Genomic DNA, 24,407 nt, shown 5'->3' with positions numbered 1-24,407 from the left:
AAAACACTGTCTTTTCTGAGAAGTAAGAACTTCCATAAACCTTTATTTGGGTCATATAATTCTTGAAATAGTTGAAATGACAGCAGGATATTAGTTTGGAATAAGCAATTCATATTATCAATCTCTTTTGTATGCCAGCTCCTCCAAGATAATTTTGCCCTCGATTTTTAGTTCTGGATTGTTCCACGCTGAGCCTGCTTCCTGTGTGAAGGGACAGGTACCGTATTTTCTGCACTATAAGGCGCAACGGATTATGAGGCGCACCTTCAATGAATGGCCTATTTTAAAACTTTTTTCATATATAGGGCACACCACATTATAAGGCACATAGAATAGACACTACCGTAGAGGCTGGAGTTACGTTATGCATCCACTAGATGGAGCTGCACTAAAGGGAATGTCAACAAAACAGTCCGACTCTGATCAGTGAGGAGAGCCTTCCGCAACTGGGTCGGGGTGTGGCAGGACGATGGTCACCCTTCTCCGTTCGCGCACAGAACATGGTGCTAAGTGACCTGCAGACGACCTGATTCTAGGCGGTCACTAGGTAGATAGGTCAGTCAAACTTTAATAGATTACAAATCAGCATTCTGACAACTATCCCAGCATGCACTGCGCGCTTCTTCTTCTACAGGTGAAAATGAAGTCGGCGGCTGCTTACCATAGTTGCTAGACCTGTTGTGGCTCAATATTGGTCCATATATAAGGCGCACCAGATTGTAAGGTGCACTCTTGGCTATTGAGGAAATTGAAGGTTTTTAGGTGCGCCTTATAATGTGGAAAATGCGGCATTTACTTTACTATGTAGATGCTACCAAGCATTTTGAGTGTGAGTCATAATTGGACTGGATTTAACTCCATCATTCGGGTGTTGGGATAGATAACCAAAAGTTTTAAATGGAGCATTTATTTCACTTTCCAGGTTCACCCAGATCGGTCTATCCAGAGCTCCTTCTCAGAGCTGTAGTTTCCAAGGCTCCAAGCTTCTACCTCACAGAGCAGCCCTCCTCAGCGCCTTTCCCTCTCAGCTCCTTCAGACTAGCCAGCAGCAATTAGAAAACAATTGGTAGAATGAACTCATAAGAGCTAGTTCTCAGTGCAACACTGGTAAAAATGTTGTTAAAGGGTTAAAAGAGGAGTAATGTGATGACTGCCTGATGATGGAATTTCAGAAAGCAGGATTTTTTAAAGAGACAGAGGTCTACCTAATTTCAAGGTATTACATTAGGAAACTAGAAAATTCCTGCAGAAATTTTAAGGGGCCTGCCAAAGTGTGCCCGTTGGTTTGGACCCAGCGTTCCGATGCTAAAAATTAGCCTTAATGCTACAGAAAGCTTCAATGTAGTCAATAACCTGTGAAGAGTCAGAAGCATGTGTATTTGTACCATTCAGTATGTTGCATTTGGTAAAATAAGCCAAAATGCTAATAATAGCATGAATGGTATCAGTAGAATGTGGGGTATCACTACCATGTTGTCACCCATTGACTCAGTCCAATCAGTATTCTAAACATGGCTAATAAGTAAATAAATTGGCTAAAAGCTTATTTTAGGTAAAATGCTAATGCGTGCAAGGAAGTGCACTAGTGGGTGGCAGTGAAATGCTAATGTTTGTGCTGATGTTAATGAACTGCCTTGCTGCGCAAGGCAGTTCACTATCCTGAGAAAAAAAACATAAAAGAAGAATAATATTTTTGCACCGCCTGCACTGACGTGAGGGGAGTATGTAGGCTTTTATTTTGAAACTTTCAGTAAGGTTAATTTGAAATGGCAACACTAAGCCCATGTGTAACAGTGGTTTTGTTAAAACAGTTATCTAACATAAAAAAGAGCAATTATATGATGTAAAATTTGTCAAGGCTTTTATTTTGAAAATTTTCAATAAGCTTCATTTGAAATTGCCACACTAATTTCATGTGTAATAGTGATCGGGTTAAATCAGTTATATGATGCTCAAAGCACAAGTAGTTTATAATACCAGCCAAGTCCTCCTCTATAGTAACAGACAGTTCCGCCATGTTGTAGTTCTGACCTCCTACTCTGCCCTCTGTATTAAAGTGTTCCACCATGTTTAGAACTACAGTCTTTGTAGTCCAAACCAGCTGCTCTGCCTATCTCTGTGTTCTGTTGCTATAGCGATGAAACTGCAGTGTGTGTGTCAGAGACTTTATCTAACTTTATGAGACACCCACTCAGTTTTAATGAAAAAAGCAGTCCGAACGACAGCTTCCCGTTCAGGATCCGTAAGGCCGATCCAAAAACCGTTTGAAGCATATGAGAGGGCTATTTGTCGTCTCATTTAGTACCGCGATTCATATCTGTAGCTCATTCACAGTAATTGCAGTGATGAGAGAAAAATGGTGTGCGCTGAGCTCAGAACATGAAGAAAGTTGGTAGTAGTTAATTTCTAAAAACAATTTCAATTTTCTTAGTAAAGATTTTAATTTACACTCAAAAATTCAGACAAGTAATAATTTTATGTAAGCAAAACATGAAAAGTCACAGGAACTGTGTATTCTTCCCACAATGCATAGTGAGATCTGATTCAGCGCTGTGGGAATACTCACTGCCTCTGTCTAGGACCCGTTGCTATGGTAATTAATGATCTGCACCTGGGCTGGCTCTCTCTGTCAGACAAGATGCAGGTTTCTATACTTGTGAGACACCCAGCGTCGGTCTCCAGGACCCTGACAAAAAACCATAAGCCCTAGGAAAATTTTGAAAACATTTTACAGGAGCAGGCATGTGTATCTATGTCATGACCAACTTTGAGATCAATAGGCCTCTATTTGTGCCTGTGAGGGGGAGTTAAAGAGAGTTTTGGAGTCAGACCTCCACTGTCCTGTGTGTGTGTTTCAGAGAGAAATCTTAGTGATGCTGTGAGTTCCTCAGACTAAAGTTTTTTCGTTTTTTAAAATTTATGTCGTCATTTTTACACAGAATCCCAATAAAAATAATAGCTCCCTTCTCTGCATCGAGCCGCACGATTTGATACCACTTTTGTGGGGGTACACGCAGCGGTACGAGCCGCATTAACGGTGATGGAAGAAAAATAAATAATCTATAATAAAGAGACATTCTATTCGGTGTAGAACAATAGGTGCCTGCCATGCAATGCATGGAGGCAGTGACTGACCTGCTTTGCAGGTCAGTCACTGCTCTCCCTATGCATTGCTATGGGCAGGCCCCAATAAAATTTCTTGCAAGTCTATTTGATATATTATTTTAATGAGAATCAAAGTTAACTGAAGTTAACATGTTTTAAAATTACAAATTTTATGCATTTCTGAGCTAGAAACGATTGAAATTATAATAGTAACTAGAAAATTCCTGAAGAAATTTCACCGGGGCCTGCCAAAGTGTGCCCGTCAGTTTTTAATCAAGCATTCTGATGCTAAAAAATAGCATTAATGCTAAAGAAAGCTGCAATGTAGTCAGTAACCTGTGGAGAGTCAGAAGCATGTGGAGTAAACTGTGCCTGTACTGTTCAGTATGTTAAAATTAATGCATAAGCTAAAATTTGCCAAAATGCTAATGTTAGCGTGAAGACTATCAGTAGCATGTGGGGCATCACTAGCATTGACTTACTGTCATTGACTTACTCCATTCAGTATACTAAACATGGCAAATAAGTAAGAAAATTAACTAATAGGTTATTTTAGGTAAAAGGCTAATGTCTTTAACTAGTGGGGGCAATGAAATGCTAATGTTTGTGCTAATGTTAATGAACTATCCTGAGGAAAAAAACATTTAAAAAATTCTTAATATTATTGCACCGCCTACAGCGGTGCACTGACGTGAGAAGAATATGCAGGCTTTCATTTTTAAATTTTCAGTAAGCTTCATTTTAATGACCACACTAATTCAATGTTTAACAGTGGTTTGTTTAAACCAGTCACATAAAGCTCAAAAGAACAATTACTTGATGTGAAAAATCTCAAGGCTTTTATTTAGAAATTTTCAGTAAGCTTCATTTTAAATGGCCACACTAAGCCAATGTGTAACAGTGGTTTGGTTAATCCAGCTATATAATACCCAAAACAGCAAGTAGTTCTAAATCCCAGCTCAGCCCTCCTCTGTAATAATTGAGTGTTCCACCATGTTGTAGTTCTGACCTTCTGCTCTGCCCTCTGTATTAAAGTGTTCCGCCATGTTTAGAACTACAGAGTCTTTGTAGTCCAAACCAACAGCTCTGCCTTTCTCTGTATTCTGTTGCTATAGTGATTAATCCTCAGCCAACTGCTGTGTGTGTGAGATAGAAAGGCAGAGAAGGAATTCTATCTTTATGAGACACCCAGTCAGTTTTGATTAAAAAGGCAGTCCTAACAACTGCTTCCCGTTCAGGATCCGTAAGGCCGATCCAAAAACCGTTTGAAGCGTATGAGAGGGCTATTTCTCGTCTCCAATAGTCCCGTGATTCATATCTGTAGGTCACTCACAGAAATAGCAGCGATGAGAGAAAAATGTTGTGCACTGAGCTCAGAAAATTTTCAGAAAAGTCTGAAAATGAATGGTGGAGTGCCTGAGGTTACCCTGTCACTTGATTTCACTCTGAAGCACCTTGACAGAAAACCGACAGCCCTAGAGAAATTTCGAATATATTTTACGGAGCAGGCATGCGTATCAAGGTCGTAACCGACTTTCATATCAATGGACCTTACCAAGCTCCGCCCAGAAACGCCCTCGAAAATTCCACGTGGCTGCATGTCTCACAAACAAAGCCTCGCGGAGCTTAGTTTCTACGTAAACATGGCGTCTTTCATTTCGACTGACTCTCTACAGAGTGTTTCTGAGTCGATTAGTGTAGCATTTCTGCCAAGACAATGGACAGGGGAACCAACAAGTTCATGTCATCTTTTTTGGACATCAAGGTGTTTGAGCCACACGATGCCTCCAACATTGAGCGCGTCACAGCGAAATGCTACCGGTCGATGAGGAAAACAGCAGATCCTCACACCCTCAGCATAAATATAGCTGTGGACAAGATCACTGATGCCTATTGTTCTTGCAAGGCTGGGTAAGTCGGGCATTCATGATTTTGAGGGTTACTTTTGAAATCAGTGATTTCTGTTGTTGGCAAATGTTTGAGTGTGCCTAGGCCTGATACTCGGTACTCGGTCCTAGCGTGGCTAACAAGATTACAGTTTAGTAAAAAGCCTTTTCAGGTAAAATACAATCTTTAATGTGTGTCAGCTACACATTGCATATTGATCTGTTCAACTTACGAAGTTGTATTGGTACTGCCATTATGCTGTACTTAGCTAAAATGTTTTCATAATGGATGTTTTTATTACTGAAGCTGTAAAGCTGAATCTCAAATGGATAAACTATCACTCAAAATATCCCCATTCACTAAACACAAAGCAATAATACTTACACCAGCACACACTCCTTTTTTCTTATTGATCCGACAGTTGAGCTGCAAATGCGGTCGTCCACAAGCTTTGATCCAGCAAGGCATCCCATTTCAGATTTTGGAAATCTGTGAATTTTAGTTCCACAAATACTATCGGGATACCTGACATCGCCTGAACAGATACCCCACTGACAGTGGAGAACCATTCTTTTTCGAGTCCTGACGCAAAAACTTTCTGCGGTCTGCTAGTCCACAATGTACATTAGCATGTGTTTACTACTGTGGCTTTGTGTTTGTGAGGCGGTCATCCACGTGGTAGCTGCGTTGTGCGTGAAATGGGCATTAGCCAATGAAACGCAGCCCCTGTGGTAAGGTCCATAGAGTAATTTTTATAGGCACAAAGGTGATTTCAAAATTATTTTGGGGTCAAAAATCCACTCCGTTTCTCACTCTAGAAAAGCGGCAGTTGGTGTCAGTTACACTCTGCGTTTCGGCAGTTGGAAATTTCGCTCGTTTTTCGCTTTTTATATTGCCATCGTAACTCTAATCCCCAATGAAAAAAATAATAGCTCCAATGCCGGGATTGAGCCGCACGTTTTGATACCACTTTTGTGGGTGGGCACGCAGCGGTAAGAGCCGCATTAACGGTAGCGGAAGAAAAATATACTATATTTATAATAAAGAGACATTCTAATGTCTCTTTATTGTAAATAAAGAGACATTAGAATGAAGAGCAGTGACGTCACTGCTTTTCCCTATGTAATGCTAATGGCATGCCCCAATAATCCTTCTTTCAGATTCTGTACAACAACCAAAAGGTGGAAATTCATGGTGACCTGAAGAAGAAGCTGATCACACGGCTACAACCAGATACATATTATTCTTTTGTGTTGATGAGCTATGGGAATGGAGCTGGTGACCTCCAGCAGCAGGTTTCTGTTCGAACCGCTCCAAACCTGCTATCAGTGAAACCAACTCGATATCAGCCCAGTGTGGATGAAGACTGGGTGACTATTGTTATGCCTGAGGTCCCAGTTGAAGCCCATGTAAGGTCTGTACTCCTTTTGTGGAAAACATGCTGAAAAATACAGACTTACTCAGTTTTAAAAATACATAAGTGAAACAAAAATTGTGCAGTAGTTTCCTTTTAGTTGTAATGTTTCTTTGGCTTCATACCACAACTGCATGACTATATTCTGCTGTAAAGTCACTATCAGATAGCTTCGAAATCATAATGCCAACAGTACTAAAGTAATTACAACTTTTTTGATAACGAGAGAGTAGAATTGGTATTTGATAAAAAAATAAATAAATTGTGATGTTGACTACAAATATATCATGGACTACATGTTGCTGTTGTGAAATCACTAAGTAGGGAATATGGAATGGGGAAAAATCCCAGCGGGCTCAGTGTAGTGTCCTAATGTTGTAGCACTTATGCAAGAAGTGCTACAACATTCCAAATAGTGACTGTTCAATAGTGACTGTTCACTATTTGGAATAAATACCGTTAACCCAAGCAGACATACTACGAGCACTGCCACCCATGCAGATGCCGAGAGTAGGAACAAACCAGGTGTTATACCAAAAAGTGATTGGGTATCTGCGAAGGAACGGGAGAGCATGCTGCCTGATTACGTGTTTTGAATGACAAGCGTGTGTCATTAAGTGTGTCACACCTGATTAAGTGGTGTGACACACCACTGACACACCAGTGGTGTGAATGACTTTCTTGGTTGAGTTCTTTTAGACAAATGATGTTAGTTTTATGCTCAAGTTAAAAGTTTGTCTCATTTACCCTTTTCTGCCCAATGAAATGCAATTTCTGCATGAAATGACACTCAAAGGGATTATATCATATAGATATGGCTAATGAATACGTAAATAAATGTGCTTCAAATCCCTTTTGAAGCACAATGAAAATGTTTTCATTTAGGCTCCATTATAGGAATTACATAGGAAACCTCAGGGAAGTAACTGTTTAATAACCAGGAGTCCAGGGCCTATGTATGAAGCAAATGGCGTAGGACAAGAGGCTGGTTTTCAGCTGGAGGTAGGCTACTGCCTATTTCCAGCGGTGATTAGAAAAAAGGTGGTGTACACCCTGGATAGATCATCAGCCACTCAGTTTTTGTATACAAATTTGCCCAAAAATATATCTCTTGAATTTTTTTTCTTTTTAATTAGCTCATAAATTATTAAAAGATGTAACTTTTGTTTTAAAAATTCTCAGTTTGTTTTTTTCTGCAGCATTTGTATGTATATTTTTGTCTATTGCAGGTGGTTCTACATAGTTGTAGTCCCTGAGACCCTTGTTTCTTTGGAGAGATGGGAAAACCCTGAAGACATAGACATATATGAGGTCAGTGAATATGTCCTTATGTTTTGTTTTGTTTTTTAAACTAAAATATTACTCAAACTTTAATAAAAATAAAAATTATGTGTGCCTAACTTGAGTAAGAAACTTACTCAAGTTTGAGCCACAAACTTAAGTTTGTGGCTCAAACGTTATTAATGAATAACTTTTATCTTAGAGGTTTTGGATGCTGGAGTAATTTTCACTAAAAATGTTGATATTTTGTAAATTTTTTTATGATGTGTCACCTTAGCAACAAGATGGTTCACAACAAGCTGTTTAACATCCCAAAAGCTAAAATTATGCCATAACTGAAGCTAAAAATCCCAGGCGAGTTGAAAACGAGGCATTGTTGATGCATGCAGAAGCAAAGAGGAGAGAGAAGGAGGAAGTTCAACTTTTATCTCCATCTCTAGCAGAATTTGTAGTTAGGTCAGAGGTGAGTTTACTAGACTGTAACTCCAGCTGATGCATTCTAACGGCAGTTTCAGCTTCAATTTACCTGCATTTAAGCTAGAACTTAAATGCATCCTTCTGTTCCCATTCTTTTAGTTATTCCCATAAGTTCCTACAATACTGCTCACAGTAAGTACAACACACAGACAAGAGTCACCACAAAGACAAAATCACTGCAGATCAAGGCCCTGCGGGAAAAGGGGCCTGATACCTCTGGCATGGAGCTCTTTATTGGGTAATTGACTAGCTGCAACACGTTTCACCTGTGGCAGCCAGGTAGAGCTGAAACATAGAGAACGCTTTCATGAAGAGAGCCTCTAGAAGTCACCGACCTTTGCAAGGTGTTTTTGTTTGTCAGAACAAATAACATTAGGAAATGAACTTTAAAAAACATCTGAAAATCAGTGTTCATTATCAATAAGAACTGACACAAACAAAATATCCAGTCCATTTAGAAAATGCTGACTACACCTGATCAATTATTAAAAAGAATTATCATATTTCTATAGACTATTAATAACTTTGTTCATGTTAACCAAGGGTAAAATAGTAACGTTGCCTTATAACATTATTGCAGCAACCACCTGATTTCATTGCCAATCTGCGATCTTTTATTGGTTTACATTTGAGATAGAACTTGTGATTTGAAAGCTCCATGAGCAAAGAAAAAAATACATGGTTAAGCTAACATTAACCAGCTTTACTAGCTGGTGAGTCATTATGTTTGTATTGAGTAATCTAAGCTTGTTACAAGTATTTTTCAATTAATTATATTTGGTAATCATGTCTCCACAAATTCAAAGTGTTTTGTCCCACTGGCAGATCCTGGAGGCTGATGCTGACAACACAGGGCAGACACAGAGTCAGGATTTTCTACAGCCCTTCATTGTTGCTAAGATGGCTGTTCTGCCAGAGATCTTCATGCTTGCCGATGAAAAGAAATACAATGGCTTTTATAACAGGCCTCTTCCTATCCTGCAACAGTTCCGTTGCTTTGTTCTGGCAGACCTAAAAGATCTTGAATCTGTAAGTATCCTTTGTGTGTTTTAAAAGACATGAGACTTTTAAAACATGCCTCTTTTCAAAAAGAAATAAAGTTTCTAATATTGTATCAATACAAATCACTACATGATGCAATTGCTTTCACTACTGTATTGTGTTCTTCCTGTATGGACTTTGTTTGCAAAATTAAATGTAAACATACCTTTTATGCTTTATGATTCTCTGAAGCAGAGGACATTTGTTGCCAGTCCATTTTCTGACACATTCGTGGTGAATGTCAGTGAAGTCACAAGGCAAGCTCAGGAGGACCCAGAGATGTTGTGGGTGGTTGGTCCAGTGCTGGCTGTCATTATCATTATTATCACAGTGATTTCAATTTTACTCTTTAAAAGGTGAGTGTACTTTGGAGATTCATCGAAGTACACTGTACAGTGTGTGTGTTTGATTTTAACAAATCACTTGTAAATAAATCACTGATCACTGTGCGAAGATATCAGCAAATCCTACAGACACTTCATAACCACATTTGATTGTGAATTATTTCAGTCGCCAAACTTCTTGAGGCATTATTAGAATTTTTCTTAAATGAAAAGTTTTTTGGGCCATGTCTCGTTTGGTTTATATGACGAATAACCGAATGACCTCTTGTTGGCTGTGTCCCAAATTTTTAGTCTATAAATTTGCAACACATCTAAATTCATGCAGAATGTGGAACTAAGTGTGCAAAAGAACCTTCTGCAGCACAACTTTAAAAATTGACACCAAATAAAACAGAGACATTCCAGCTATCACTTACTTGTTTTCCAAGTAGCTTTGTATTCCCAGGTATACTATGTTTTTAGATGTTTTTATATGAGCAATAGTGCATGGATTTATAAGAATAATAATCAATTCAAAAATCACCTAATAGCTAATTAGGTATACTAATTGCACACATTGAAACACTTTTGTGTTAAATTACACTAACTTGACATACATTTGGTTTCTAAAACTGTTCTTTGTTACAGTTACCACAAAAATGTAGAGATGTTTTGAGCCAGGACAGACATTTAACTCTTAATGCTGTTGCCCCTTGTGGTTTGCACAAACTGATGCTTTGCTGAAATCTATTTTCCTTTCCACAGAATAATTTAAAAAATGGACAGAACTTGGCTGTTGGAAACTATGGTTAACAGTTTCTGGTTACTCTTGTGATATTAACAATATTTTTCTTTCCTTTTTCAATGTCTGCTGTCTGTGGATGCAGTAAACAAGAAAGGTTAGTGTCTTTTTTTAAATCTTAGTGTCACTTTTTTTGTTTTGAGTTGATTTGTTTTCTGATTCAGATTTTAGATTGGATGATGAGAAATTACTTTTTATTTCAGTGTACCTTGCTTGTTGCTGGCTTCTTTGATGTTTTTTAATTGTTTTCTCCACAACCCTGTCTTTTTCCACTGTAAGATATACAGAAAACCTTTTAGATGGATCTTGTGAGTTATATCACATGCAGACCACAACATGACCATTGCCTGTGCACCTCTTGGTTGAGAATGTACCATCTAACACAGAAAATAAAATCACAAGCACTTTAATACAGTATTTTTTTCTATAGTACAAATGGCAATAGTTATAAAAATTTTAATAGGCATGCACATCAGGAATGTTGATGTAAATGAGTTGATTCACATAGCTGGGATGTTTGAAATAACAGTTTGAGCGTGATCGCTTTATGCCTTTCTTTGTTTTCTTCAGTGGATATTAATAATGAACTAGAACTGCAAGCAGTTATATTTCCTCGCCTAACCTAGCAGGTTTCCCTTCAAAACCAACCCCCCCCCCAGCATCCTTTATTTATGTTCACTGTCAGCTACACTGTGTCTTGCATCACTTCCTTCAAACAAGCTGGTATTGAAGAAGATTTAATGCAAAAAGGTATGGAACTGAAACGAGGCAAATACTTGTTGGTTTGCTCCATTATGTGGCAAGATAGAATTACTAAACTATGGTGGGAATATGTTACTGTACAAGAAAAAAAGAATCAACAAACAAGAAAACACTGTAAACAAATGTACTGAAAAAAAACCCCCATAATAAGTCATTATAATAATAGATGGGGTGTGACCTGCATGTATCCAATTTTTGGCCTACAAAACAGTTTATTTAGATATGATGGAAACCCTGACAAAGTATAATCATTAACAAAATCTCCATCATGCTTCATATGGGCCAGGTAATTGGATTTGGCTCCACCATGTGGTTTAAAATAATTACTGCACTATGGTGGGAAGACGTTTCTCTACAAAAAAAAAATCAATAAACCAGGAATCACTAAACCAATGTATCAAAAAAAACAACCCTGTAAGTCATTATATTATGATACATGCAGGCAGCAGTGCATGTGTCCAAATCATACCATGGCCTAAGAAACGGCGTATGTGGCTAAATAGGATGACTAAAATATGAGGATAAATAGGATGTCAAAAGTTGTTAAATGAACTAAAGATGTGGTTATTTCGAGTAGAAAGCTGCAGGCATCCAGTCAAAGAAGAGGCGTCAATTGTCTTTTATAGTTCAATATGTTTTGCTCAATTTCCAATTCCTCAGTTCTGTCAAGTACACAAACAAGGTTTCCCACAGAAAACTTGCTAAGCCTGGTGGTTGGGGCGCTCAGTAGTCATTCATCCAGCGGCTCGCTATATTTTTGAGTTAAGCGTTTAACGTTTACAGGAAATTTGAAAATATCACTGATAGTTATGTATAATTGGAAGATTAATGTCTGAACACCAACTATAAAGTCTTAAAAAATGCAAAGATTAAAAAAAAAAATAAAAATTTATATGCAATGATTTAAGTTTTTGATGGCTCTAATGATCCGTCAAATGATGGCCTTAGAATGGCAGCATTAGAAGGCCTTAGAAGGATGCTGGCCTCCTCATTAGAAGGCCTAAGGAGAACATCAACTTGCTGAGGACGTTGTTACTACCACCAGGAAGAGAACTTAACCATGCAGGATGCTGGCCCTCCAGGACCCACTTTGGGCACCACTGGTATAATCATTAACAAAATCTCTACCACATAGTCATTCATCTTCTTCCATCAGCTTAGAAACAGCTCAAACCATTAATACGCAGCAAACTAAATTAGACAATTTAGTATGTTAGATATTTAGAGCCTTAACAACTACATAAACAATATTCATGTCTCCATAAATCTATCATTAGGTTCTCCCCACATTTGTTATGATAAACATTCAACATCTTGTAAAGAATTAAATAAAATAGAACTTGATCATTAGTCATTTTAAACTACAAATAATAAAAAAAACACTTTAATGTTATTTAATTACAGACAGCCAAACACACACAAAGCTATCCTGAGCAGCTTTAATCCACCTGAAACTACTAAAAAGTCCATTTTACTTTCTCACAGTCCTCCTGCAATAAATTTCTGTCCTATTGTGCTACTCTGGAAAGTCTCAGATTAAGGTTTTGATCGGCTGTTGTTGATTATGATTGGCAGGTGGGCCAGTCAATGATGGTCCAGATCAGCCTCAAAGCCAAAAAAGGGCAAACTTCTCGTGTCTTCCACATTAAACTTATGACAATACTCACATTTACAACGTCTTTCAATCGTGTAGAATTGAGATACATAGTCATATTGAAAATCAAAGCCATTAAAGTCGATGTATTGGTTTAGATTGTGAGAAAAGCGTAATGCTTAGTTGACCATATAAATAGGCTTCCTGGCGGATTTCTTCCTCTTTCTCATTTCCACTAAAGAAACTGCAAAGCTGCAGGACAGCAATATATATATATTTGAAAATGCTCAATATTAAGATTTTTTAAAATAAATTCTTCATAATGAAGAATTTAAATTATACTTAATAGTTTAAATATAATTGAACAAAAATGTAATTCAGAATCATCTCAAGTTAATTGAAAGTGCACTTTCAAAAATGCCCCCAAAAAATGATCAAAAATAAAATGATCATGTCTTTCAAATGGGCTCTTTGCACGTCAGCTTCCAGCTTGGTCCAGTCTATTGAAAATGGCATTTTACTAGCCCAAGGTAATAATTAATGCTGTAAATCGATCCAAAGCCCCAACAAGTAAGCTGGACACCTTGTTATGCCTTTATGGGATGTACATGGGGTCGGGGGGAGGGGGGGGGGGTTGAACATGTAAACCACATGACCGCCGTGACCAAACCACCTTCCCTTTAAATTCCAGGACCCTCATTGTTTTTTCCTGGTTTTTCCCTATTGCTGCTACTCACTTGGCCTGTTTTCGTAAAACAACCTGAAACCTCCAAATCTGATTCGACTTTACATGACCCTAACCCTACCAATAGTGCCACTAATGTTATTTCCCTCCCGCTTTAGTGCTCACCAGGTTGTGGTCCGGTTAACTGGTAAAGCTTCCCATTGCAATTTCTGAACAGTTAACATTGCATCAACCTCCTCAAAGAATTCACTCACTCGACGGTGAGTCAATATCATATTTAAGCATTAAGTACAGCATTATTTCTGACACTGCAGGCTACACGTCACCAGTTATCATTAGATACTAACTCGACTATCAGTTGCTCAGGTCAGTTCCATTCACTTATTTGATTAATGACTACATGTAAAATCAAACTAAATAAGCTAAAGTAAAGACAAGACCTTTAATATTTAAAGGCATTTTCCCCTAATCCTACATTTGATCATTTTTATGATTGTTTTGTTAATTTTGTATTCCATGCTGGTGCAACAATGAAGTCTGGTTCCAAAGATCCAGTCTGTAGCTACATTGATCAATCAAATTTGTAAGTTTGATTTTGATTTATATGTTGTTGTTTGCAACGACTGCCAATTCCTTTATCTCACAAATTTGAACTGGAATTATGAAGTGCACTTTTGAAAATATTTTTTATTTCCTTTTCTCTTTTCATATAATGAAGTTAGAGTCAGCTATAATAGATAGAAAGTATGCGTTTAACTTTTCCTATTTAGCTAATATATATATAAATATACAGTGCCCCCTTGAACTTTTTAACCTTTTGCTGCTTCAAACATAAAGATCTAAAATTTTTATTATCTTGTGAAGAATCAACAAGTGGAACACAGTTGTGAGGGTGGATCAAAATTTGTTGGATATTTTAAACTTTAAATAAAAAATTGCAGAGTGGGGCGTGCAATATTATTCAGCCCCCTTGCATTATCTTTTGCTGTGATTACAGCTGCCAGTCGCTTGGTTTTGTCTCTATCAGTTTTGCACATGGAGAGACTGAAATTCTTGCCCATTCTTCCTTGCAAAACAGCTGGAGCTCAGTGAGGTTGGATGGAGAGCGCTTGTGAACAGCAGTTTTCAGCTCTTTCCACAGATTCTCAATTGGATTCAGGTCTGGACTTTGACTTGGCCATTCTAACACCTGGATATGTTTATTTGTGAATATCATTCAGAGATCCTCACTGAACTTCTGGAGTGACTTTGCTGCACTGAAAGTAAAGGAGCCGTATAATATTGCATACCCCACTTATTTGTTAAAAGAGTTTAAAATATCCAATAAATTTTGTTCCACCTCACGATTGTGTCCCACTTGTTGATTCTTGACAAAATAATAAAAATTTTAGATCTTCATGTTTAACTTGTATTTTCAGATATACAAGATATATTATCTAACCTATATTATCATAGGTTAGATAATATATATATATATATATATATATATATTATGAGCATTATATATAATATAATATATATATATATATATATATATATTATATTATAATATAATATATATATATATATATTATATTATAATATAATATATATATAATATATATATATTATATTATAATATAATATAATATATATATTATAATATAATATAATATATATATATATATATTATATATATATATATATATATATATATATATATATTATATATATATTTGAAAAATTCCTTCTTATATATATATATATATATATATATATATATATATATATATATATATATATATATATATATATATATATATATATATATAATTTTTACACCCTAGCGTGGTTGATCTCAGAGTGCTAATGTAGTTAGCAGTTAATTCAGTGCCGAGTCACAGACAGAAAATATAATGTTTGTTCAGTGGCACTTTAATTCTAAAAAAAAAAAAAAGTTAAATAAATTAAATATAACCTACCCTACCTTACCCAGTCATACATTCACAGTGAGTTGTGACTATTCCCCCACATGGTTCGTGTCTGGACAAGAACTATATTCGTGGCCAGACACGAACACAAGAGCCTTTGTACATCACCAGTGGTTGACCTACTGGATTAACATACAATTCCAGCATGAATTTGGGTTTACAGAAGCTGAATTAATTTAACAGGAGATCCAAGGTCATAGAAATGACATGGGTTAGTTCGTTGTTAGCAATAGCATCATTGTCATAGATTAATTACTTAAAATAGCACAACTCACTACTCACCTGGCATAAACAAGTGACAGCCATTTAATGCTTCTTTTGATCCCAAATGCTTGACCCAACCTGAAACTAAATGATGGGATTCTTCAGGCTTTTGAAAACTTTCTTCTGACTCATTGTCATATAATATGAATTCTGTCTCACCAGATAGTTCGATGGCGGGTAAATCCTCAAGATTACAAGAGAAGTCTTTTTTACCGATATAATAATGATCATATCCTAAATATATGCATATTTTTTCGAGATGCCTCACTTGTTTCAGCCTATTAAGGGCATTAGCTACTCATTGTGATCCATTTTGCTTTGTTTTGAACTGGGGAAATCCCTTTCTGGCCCTCCATCTGAATTTTGTGCGTCATCCGGGTCATGTGACTGAAACCCAGCAATTGTCACAGTTCTAGTTCAGCTAACTCTTCAGGTTCAAAGTTGTTGCTTTTAGAAAAATATGGCCATGTTCCTTAAGGTCTCTGTGTTATTATGTTTTATTACTTTTCCATGCTTCTTGTGAAGAGCTCAGATAGGATGGTGTTTACAGCAGTGTATACAGGCGGGTCAGTTGCTCGGGGATCTGGGTCTGGTCTGCTGCCTCGTTCACATACACTCGCTCTTTCAGGCTGAATGCAGAAGTGGTTTCATGGAAATAACACAGGGATGGCTCTTTTATTTATCATCTGTCTCCCCCGGTAGTTTTAGGCTGAAGAATCTGATCCGATGTGAAGGCTGCAAACTTTGCTGTGTGGCGTTAGCTTTAGCTGGTAGCGACGAATATTTACAAGCCACCATCTTCTTAAAGGGAACCACGACTAGTTATAAAAATAGACCTTATTTGGGAAATATTTATCTTGTATGTAAAAACAATACAGTAATAGGTTATTTAGTTTTTATAAATTTTAATAAAATATTTTCACAGGAATGTCACTATGTTGTCCACACTGCAATGCATTCTGGGTAAATGACTTGTAATAGACCAACTGCCTGGCTCCTCCAAAACAGTGATGAGTAACGTTATTAAGCCTTTGTAATTTGAACTGGAGCACACTGAAATCAATCAGAATGTAGAAATCAGAAGACGTGATGATGAGGAGGAGGACCAAACAGAGGAAGAGGATAGAGTTGGCCGTAGGAGCTGGTGTTTTGCTGCTGCCTTCAGATTCGTAAATGAAACAGTGAATGACATGTACCTCTGGTCGGACTATGTGACCCAGTAAGTACTTCTGTAGCTCTGTGTCCAGTTAGGCAACAGCGGTTTAGGGTCCAAACTTAATTTGTGTTGGTAGTGATTTCACATTCAGTACTGGTGTTCTAGCATGCATAGTAATATCTTGTCTTTGATGTTTCTCCCAGTGTCTGCAGCGCTGTGTCCGGTTCGGCATCAGCTGTGCTGTGTAGAGTTCGGTGTGGTGGCAACAGCCTCAACGACATTATTACCACCGACACCGGACCTCCATAGATCCGGTCAGATCGGTGATGTCAGTAACGCAAGCTCCTGTTAGCATCTCAAACAGCGTCCAGCTCTGTCTGAGCGGCAGCACAGCATTTATTTTTAGCTCGTTAAGGTAACAAAGACCTGTTAGAGCCTTCATTAGCTTTGCTGGTACAATTGAGTGTCCAGGGTACAGATTAGGTCCTTCGGAAGTTGTGTTCTACTTCGGCTCTCGCAATGCGCTCTTCTTTCTTTCATGTGTGAAATTACCCAGATTCGCCTCAATTAAGTTTTTTTATCACAGCCGATAGTGACACAGTGTGGCATTATTTAAAATTACACCAGTCAAATGCAATATGATAAACAACCACTTGGGTAAGGTCAGCCTTCTGTACTTACTCTGTAGACTCCAGTACAGAATGGACCATTATGCGTCATCAACCCTTCGGTGATGCCCATTATATCTTTCAACTCCATGGGTGAAAAATATAACAAAAGATGTACATTTTTGAAGTAATTATGAGTTTTGGCGTATCGCAAACAGGAATTTTTTAGGTAATAGGAAAATTGCAACATACTCGGGCCAACATGTTCAACTTATCCTGGATCCTTTTAATTCAGGATCGTTTGGAAATCCATGAAAACTTAAAAGCCTATTATATTTGGAAGACAACAATGTTCATAGTATTACTTTTTTGCTTGTGAAATACGACTTTGTCTTTCCTAGCTGTCATGGTAGCTCAAAGCGGAAGCAAGAAATCCGCATTTCGCTCATACGGATGTGACATCAGTGCTGTAGGTGCAAAGAGCCCTTTACTCAACCAGAGGGAGAAAGAAAATGAGAAAAAAAAAAAAATACTAAGGAAACTGCATAGGGCAGGGGTGGGCAACTCCAGGCCTCGAGAGCCGGTCTCCTGCAACTTTTAGATGCATCTCTACTTCAACACACCTGAGTCAGATAATGAGGTTGTTAGCAGGACTCTGGAGAACCTGACTGCACTGAGGAGGTGATTCAGCTGTTTGGATTCAAGTGTGTTGGACCAGGGAGACATCTAAGAGTTGCAGGACACCGGCTCTTGAGGACCAGGATTGCCCACCCCTGGCATAGGGCCACCCCTAAGTGGCCTGGAGGTGTAGAACTACATTCATTTAAGATATAGGGAAAAAGTCTTCATTTTGAATTTGTGGTGGTTAGCCAGACATGTAAATGTCATGTAAATTTGGATTAAAGAGTTTAAAGTTTATTGAAGTTTATCTAAATTCAAAAGAGAAGCGCACTGATTGAGATTCTATACTGCTGCTAGCCCAGATAAGGTGGGTTTTGCACCATCATGTGGCCAAGAAAGATGACTACATTATAGTGTCAGTTTCCCTCTCCTCTTTACGTTTTCATAGAACTATTGTGCTAGTTTGAGCTAAAATTCTGAAAACACCAAATAACAAAACTTGCTACTCATTTTTAATGTTTTTGTCATGAATTGGTTGTTGGTTTGAGGGTGAGACACAGTAGACCCAGGTTGCAGAGTAAATGTAAACCCTAACACCAAACAAAGAGTACAGAAGTCCAGGCAGCACAGGTGAGTAAAGACAAGGAGCTCAGACACTGGTAGCAACTGGGAACAATACACAAATGGAACAAAGGCAGGGTGACGACATGACAAGGACCCAATGGGGAAACACAGACACAAGTGGGATTAAATGCATAGAGGAGTGGTACGTGTGGTACGGCAGCTGCTCTGTTGCAGACAGGAGAGCTCTGCAAAGAGTGGTGAAGGCGGCACAAAGGACTGTTGGAGTCAACCTCCCCACCGCCACAGACATCTACACCTCCAGATGCAGGAAAAGGGCCTCCTGCATCATGAAGGACCCTACTCACCCAGCACACTCACTTCTTGTCCCGCTCCCCTCAGGTAGGAGGTTGCGGAGCATCAAATGCAGGACAACCAGATTGAGAAACAGCTTCATACCAGAAGCTGTGCGACTCTTAAACTCCCATCATTCCCCCTTATTGCACTGCTCTTAGCTATACACTTTTCCTACTTGTAATATTGTGCTCTTGCAGCGATTTTATATTTTATATTTTATACTTTTATATTTATATTTTTATATTTGGATGTAACTGGGGCTGTGACTCTCAATTTCGTTCCACCTCATGTGATACGTGATGTGAATGACAATAAAGTATCTTGAACTTGAGTAATCAGTATAACAAGGGACAGCTGGAGACAATTAAAGGCAAAACATGACAACACAGAGACTCAATTTACAAGGAACATACACAAAAAAAACAAATCCTAATAGCACCTACCAACCCCTCCCTCGTAACTCTCCCCTCACAGTGCGGCTGCTAGACTCCCTTAGAAAGTCCAAAATGAAAAACAACCCAATGAAGGAGGGCAGAGTGGCTCTGGACACAGGGCAAGAGTCCAAAAGGAAACACAAAGTGTTCAAAAGACCCTTATATATAGTTTAAGTTTGGCGTTGAGTATTACTCTTTGTATTATGTGTTTTCTGTTCAGCGTTAGGTTTGTCCCTAAAGGCATACCGTAGTTAGGGCAGTGATGACGTCAACACCTTGCCGTAGCCAACATTGCTGGTATCTGGTGGGGAAGTTTGGGTAACCGAGCCGCTGTGCTAACACGTGGGAAAGACCACAAGATATGTGTTCTCCTTAAGAGTGTGCATCATTGATGAGAAACCACACACACACCTTCATGTAGACACATTTATGCCCATCCATGTTCATTGGATCAATATCTGTGATACAGTTTGGAATACAGAACAGTTAAAGGATCCTGCCTCATGTCTTTATTAAACTTCTGGTGCACCTCATCCTAACATCTGGTCCTGAGCTGAATCCTGGCCTGAGTGGTGTTCTGGCCGACACTCCAGGTTGAGAGCGGTGACAAACCTGAACAGTGCCTAACAGTCCTTCAACTTTAGAACAAACTCACTTACACAAAGAGAAACAAAAGGTCAGCGCGGGGATTGCCGCAAACTGTCCGGCGGGCGGCAACAATGCAGGAGGCAGACCCTTCGGAGAGGAAATTACATTTTTGAAAAGTTGAGAAACATTTTCCCACCATAATGTAGAAATTCTATTTGCCAAATGCATATTATCTGGACATGTTAAAATTGACAGAACCTGAGGGTGTGCTGTGGTGGCGCAGGGGTTAAGCACAACCCACATTGTGCCTTAGTCCTCAAGTTGCAGGTTTGATTCCCGGCCTTGGCAACCTTTGCTGCATGTCTTCCCCCTTCTCTCATTGCCCACCTTCCTGTCAATTAACTATCAAATAAAGGCCACTAGAGCCAAAAAATTGACAGAAACTGTGCTTTATTTGAGATTTGTGTGTTTAGATTAATTAAGCACTTAAGGTCCAGGTACTTGATTGTGTCTCACCTAAAAAAAAATATATAATTTTGAAGTTGTTTTTTTTTAGATACTCTTATAACCTAAAATAATCCAGGCCTGCATCCCCAGGCCAGTTGGGAGCACAGCTTTGCAATTTTTTTACTTGAATGAACAAAGAGGAAGAAATCCAATAGGAAGTCATCTTTGGTGGTCAAGGGAAATCCTCTCATCCGAAACGAAAATAAAACATTTAACTTCTTTATATTGGTACCCAGGTTAAGCCATCATATCTATATAAACTGGTTAGCTGATCATATTGAATAAACAGTACATTACATGGATACAGTGGCTTCATTGATAGTTGGAATTATTTGTGGCTGAAGTCAGATAATGCTTAACTATACTGAAAATAAAAGATCTGAAATGTTCAGCTTATGACAATTACATTTAATGTCTTACAATCTTTTACTAAGAAACATACTCATATTGGCAGTTAATTCAAATTCAGAAATACTTTATTGATCCCAAAGGAAATGTAAATAAAATAAAACATCTGGTTTCAACCAGGACTTGAACCTGCACTCTCAGGTTACTAAGTGAGTTGCCCTATTCAGGGAGCTATTTCTGTCCTTCCATTAAACCATTGAACTTTATTGTGAAGGTGTGTTTTTGAGCTACACTCATATCTACATGAAAGCCATTAAAGTTTATTGAAATTTGTTAAAACATTTTGAGGAGAAATTAAGAACATTTTGACTGAAATCTGACACATTGTAAGCTATTTCTCTTTACTTATGTCGCCAGTGAAATCAAATTCAAAATGAATTTATTCATTCCAAAGGGACATAAAACAAACTGAGATCCATGCTTTGGCCGTCCCCTTGCTTCCACGGGCTCAGAATCCTAATGATATACCCACCTCTCTCAAGGGCTTCAGGGAGTGCAACTGCCCTCTGCTGTAGGAAGCAGGACTAGTTCAATGTAACTTTGTAGGTTCTGTTTGAAATTTCCAGTATTAGGATTGACTTATTACTTGTCACCACAGTACAGTAATGCTGGAACATTAACAGGCTCTGGAGTGGGTTCTCATTTTTATACAAGTCATGTATGTCTGTTCTCCAGGAAACACACATCTTCAGCCATGGATGAACACATATTGGAGAGAAAAGATTCCCTCATGACCTGCATCACTGAGCCTGTGGAGATGAGAAGACTAAAATGCCAGATATTAGGTATGGACATATACAAAAACATTTTCTCAAATTATTTTAAATCTTATACTTTTGTACAAAGTTTTTGGCACAATATGTAAAGGTGGATATCCCAGCAAGAGGAAAAATATGTTTTATTTACACTGTTTTTATAGATTAATTGCTGCAGTTTTTCTCAAGAGACAAACTTCTAAATGTTAAAGCTTTACAAGTTTTGTAGATGGAACTGAATAGTAATATACATTGTCTAAAAAGACATATGACTTCATTGACTGCTGTCTTTTATTAAATCTGACAAAACATTTCTGGTTTTATCTGGTTAGAATTAGAATTATTTCTATTTGCCCATTGCATAAATGATCACAGATTAATTTAGAGTGGCGCATAAACCCTAAAATTATTACACCTTTAAACAACTTGGGAAAGCCCATGTGATAGCATGACATTGTAAGCTTCTGATAGTTTAATTCAAAACATATACCTACTGACATAATGGCAACTCCTCAAACAATTCATTGTGTGACATAATTATAAAATAAAATAAATGAGGCCCCATATCTTGAAGAGAAATGTGGACCTCCACAGTTGTGTTCATTCTTCAGAACAATCTCTAGATAAGTTTAAGTGCCACATTTATTGGTTCAAATAATTATATGCAAGTATCAGTATCAGAAGTACTTTCATGATCCCCAAGAGGAAATAGCTTATTTGTTGAAGGTACTCCATCTAAAGTGTTGAATATTAGCAAATACAAATATCATAAGTAGTATAAAATTTATAGAAAATAAACATGCATTTTGTATATTTTATTACATCGTGTTGCATTCATTGTGTGACTACCACAATGTAAAGTTTAATATAATGAAAATATAAAATAAATAAAGACAAGTATGCTCTTGGAAATATGAGAATTTGTAAATAGAACTAAAAATGAGTTTAAACTTAGATACTCAGCATTGGGCATTGTAAAGTTTAATGGCTTTGCAAGATTCATAAAGAACATATCTAGCTGGATTATTGAAGATTTGCATGGATTCTAACAGCCTAAGTCATAATGCCTCACCTGCTTCATTTCATAGAATGCTAAATAATCAGCAGCCTGAGTTGAATAGTTCCCACAGAACACGTTCATTAAATGGCTGCTCTTCTCATTTCACAACTTAGAACAGATCCAGGTTTAGTTTAGTGACCTTGACAATTCCCAGCGGTGTTTTTATTTTACAATGTGTGGGCTAAAAGCAACCTATTAAAACCTCTTACTTTTTGAGAATCATCCACCATAGCTATTTTACAACTATTGAAGAACATTACAGTGACACATTAATTGAATGTCCACAACTTCTTAATTTTCTATGCTTCTTAGTAATATGCTTTGCAGGATTCACTAACAGCTTAATTCAGCCACAACAATCAGGTGCTAATATTAAATCAAAGGAATATATGGTAAGATCAACTTTAATCTTACACACCTTTTCCTAAGGAGTGTTAGGAAAAGGTGGAGGTTTTGGGAGATGGAAGATTGTTTGCAAACCTTAAGTTGATCAATTGGATGAGGTGGCGGTTTGTGAAGGTGAGAATGAACGCAGGAGTCCAGGTTATGAAGAAAGTGATGATGAATTTAATGATAAAAGTGGCTCAAACAGTCCAGATCAGGCAGCACTGCAGAGACAAAAAGCATACAGCTAAATACCAGTAGCAACTGACACAAAGACTGAACATGGAGCAAAGTAGTCTCAGGACTATACAGTTCGACTGAGAACTACTGACGATAACCGACTAGGATCTGACAACAGACAGACAACAGGTGGATTAAAATACACTGGGAGGGTGATCAGGGAATGAGACACACCTGGGAAACAATTAACAGGGAGGGGAGGACAGGACATCACAGAGACTCACAGGGAACAGGATCACAACAAACACAGAAAAAAACCAAAAATAAACACAGAAAACTCAAATCCTAACAATAAAAGCTAAAGGACTCTTGGGCATGGAGCAAATCACAGACAATGTTCTTTTTCCTTTCAGCTGATGGATGTCCTCTTGTTAGAAACATTATTTGTCTTTGCCTTTGGGGTCTGAACCCAGATGATGAGAGAAGTAAAATTCGGTGCCACAGCTTGGTTGCGGGTGGAGGAGTTGAATCCCTTTTGCAGGACAGTGTTTGGCCCATCTGTGGCTCTGACTCTGACTCTTCTTCAGCTGCAGAGTTCTTTGTCCATTTTAATCTTGGCTCAAATCTGCCTGGAGGATCCAACCAAAGGTTTCTCTTTGCATTCGGCTTTTATAGCGGTTGACTATGACTATGACAATCAGTTCCCCTTTCTCAACTCTTATTCCTAGCTGTGGTCTGTTGCAACACTTCATGACACAATGGCATGGGATCATTCTGTTACATTTGTACACATTTTACACCATTTCAACTTTGTTGTCAAAATCACATCTATAACCTCTTTATAATTATAATTTGAGTTATTGCAGGCATTCTTCTGAAAAGAAAACAAGAATCATCCATTATTCTAATGATCTGATGACCAAAGTTATAGATGTTCATTTTTACAAGAGAAAACAATGTTAATATAAGTCTTTTGCACTGGGTCTATTTCAGCTTTTTTTTTTTTTTAATAAATTTATGGGCTGGAAACTTAACTCAGAACCTGTAACAGGTTGTGTTACCTAAAACAGTGGTACCCAACCTTTTTATCACCGCGGAGCGGTCAAGGCTAGGCAATTTTACTGCGGCCCGGGGGGCGGATGTCACATGACACAATTTCAAATATTTTGTCCCAATTGTCCCC

At 37.9% G+C, this 24,407-nt stretch overlaps 1 protein-coding gene across 1 annotated transcript in view; it reads left to right on the top strand.

Moving 5' to 3' along the window:
* Positions 1 to 24,407, top strand: part of ptprfa (protein tyrosine phosphatase receptor type Fa) — a 151,841-nt gene that overhangs the window by 71,633 nt on the left and 55,801 nt on the right. The window contains exons 17-22 of the mRNA XM_088005297.1: positions 6,153 to 6,406; positions 7,636 to 7,717; positions 8,990 to 9,193; positions 9,398 to 9,561; positions 10,416 to 10,427; positions 21,521 to 21,630. Of these exons, the coding sequence (XP_087861423.1) occupies positions 6,153 to 6,406; positions 7,636 to 7,717; positions 8,990 to 9,193; positions 9,398 to 9,561; positions 10,416 to 10,427; positions 21,521 to 21,630 (826 nt within the window). The remainder of the gene's footprint in view (positions 1 to 6,152; positions 6,407 to 7,635; positions 7,718 to 8,989; positions 9,194 to 9,397; positions 9,562 to 10,415; positions 10,428 to 21,520; positions 21,631 to 24,407) is intronic.

The sequence above is a fragment of the Poecilia mexicana genome, unplaced genomic scaffold (genome assembly GCF_051168715.1).
Source record: "Poecilia mexicana isolate PSO_F unplaced genomic scaffold, ASM5116871v1 scaffold_4, whole genome shotgun sequence".
Classification (NCBI taxonomy): domain Eukaryota; kingdom Metazoa; phylum Chordata; class Actinopteri; order Cyprinodontiformes; family Poeciliidae; genus Poecilia; species Poecilia mexicana.
Note: the sequence above shows the minus strand (reverse complement) of the source record. Positions and strands in the feature narration are given on the sequence as shown.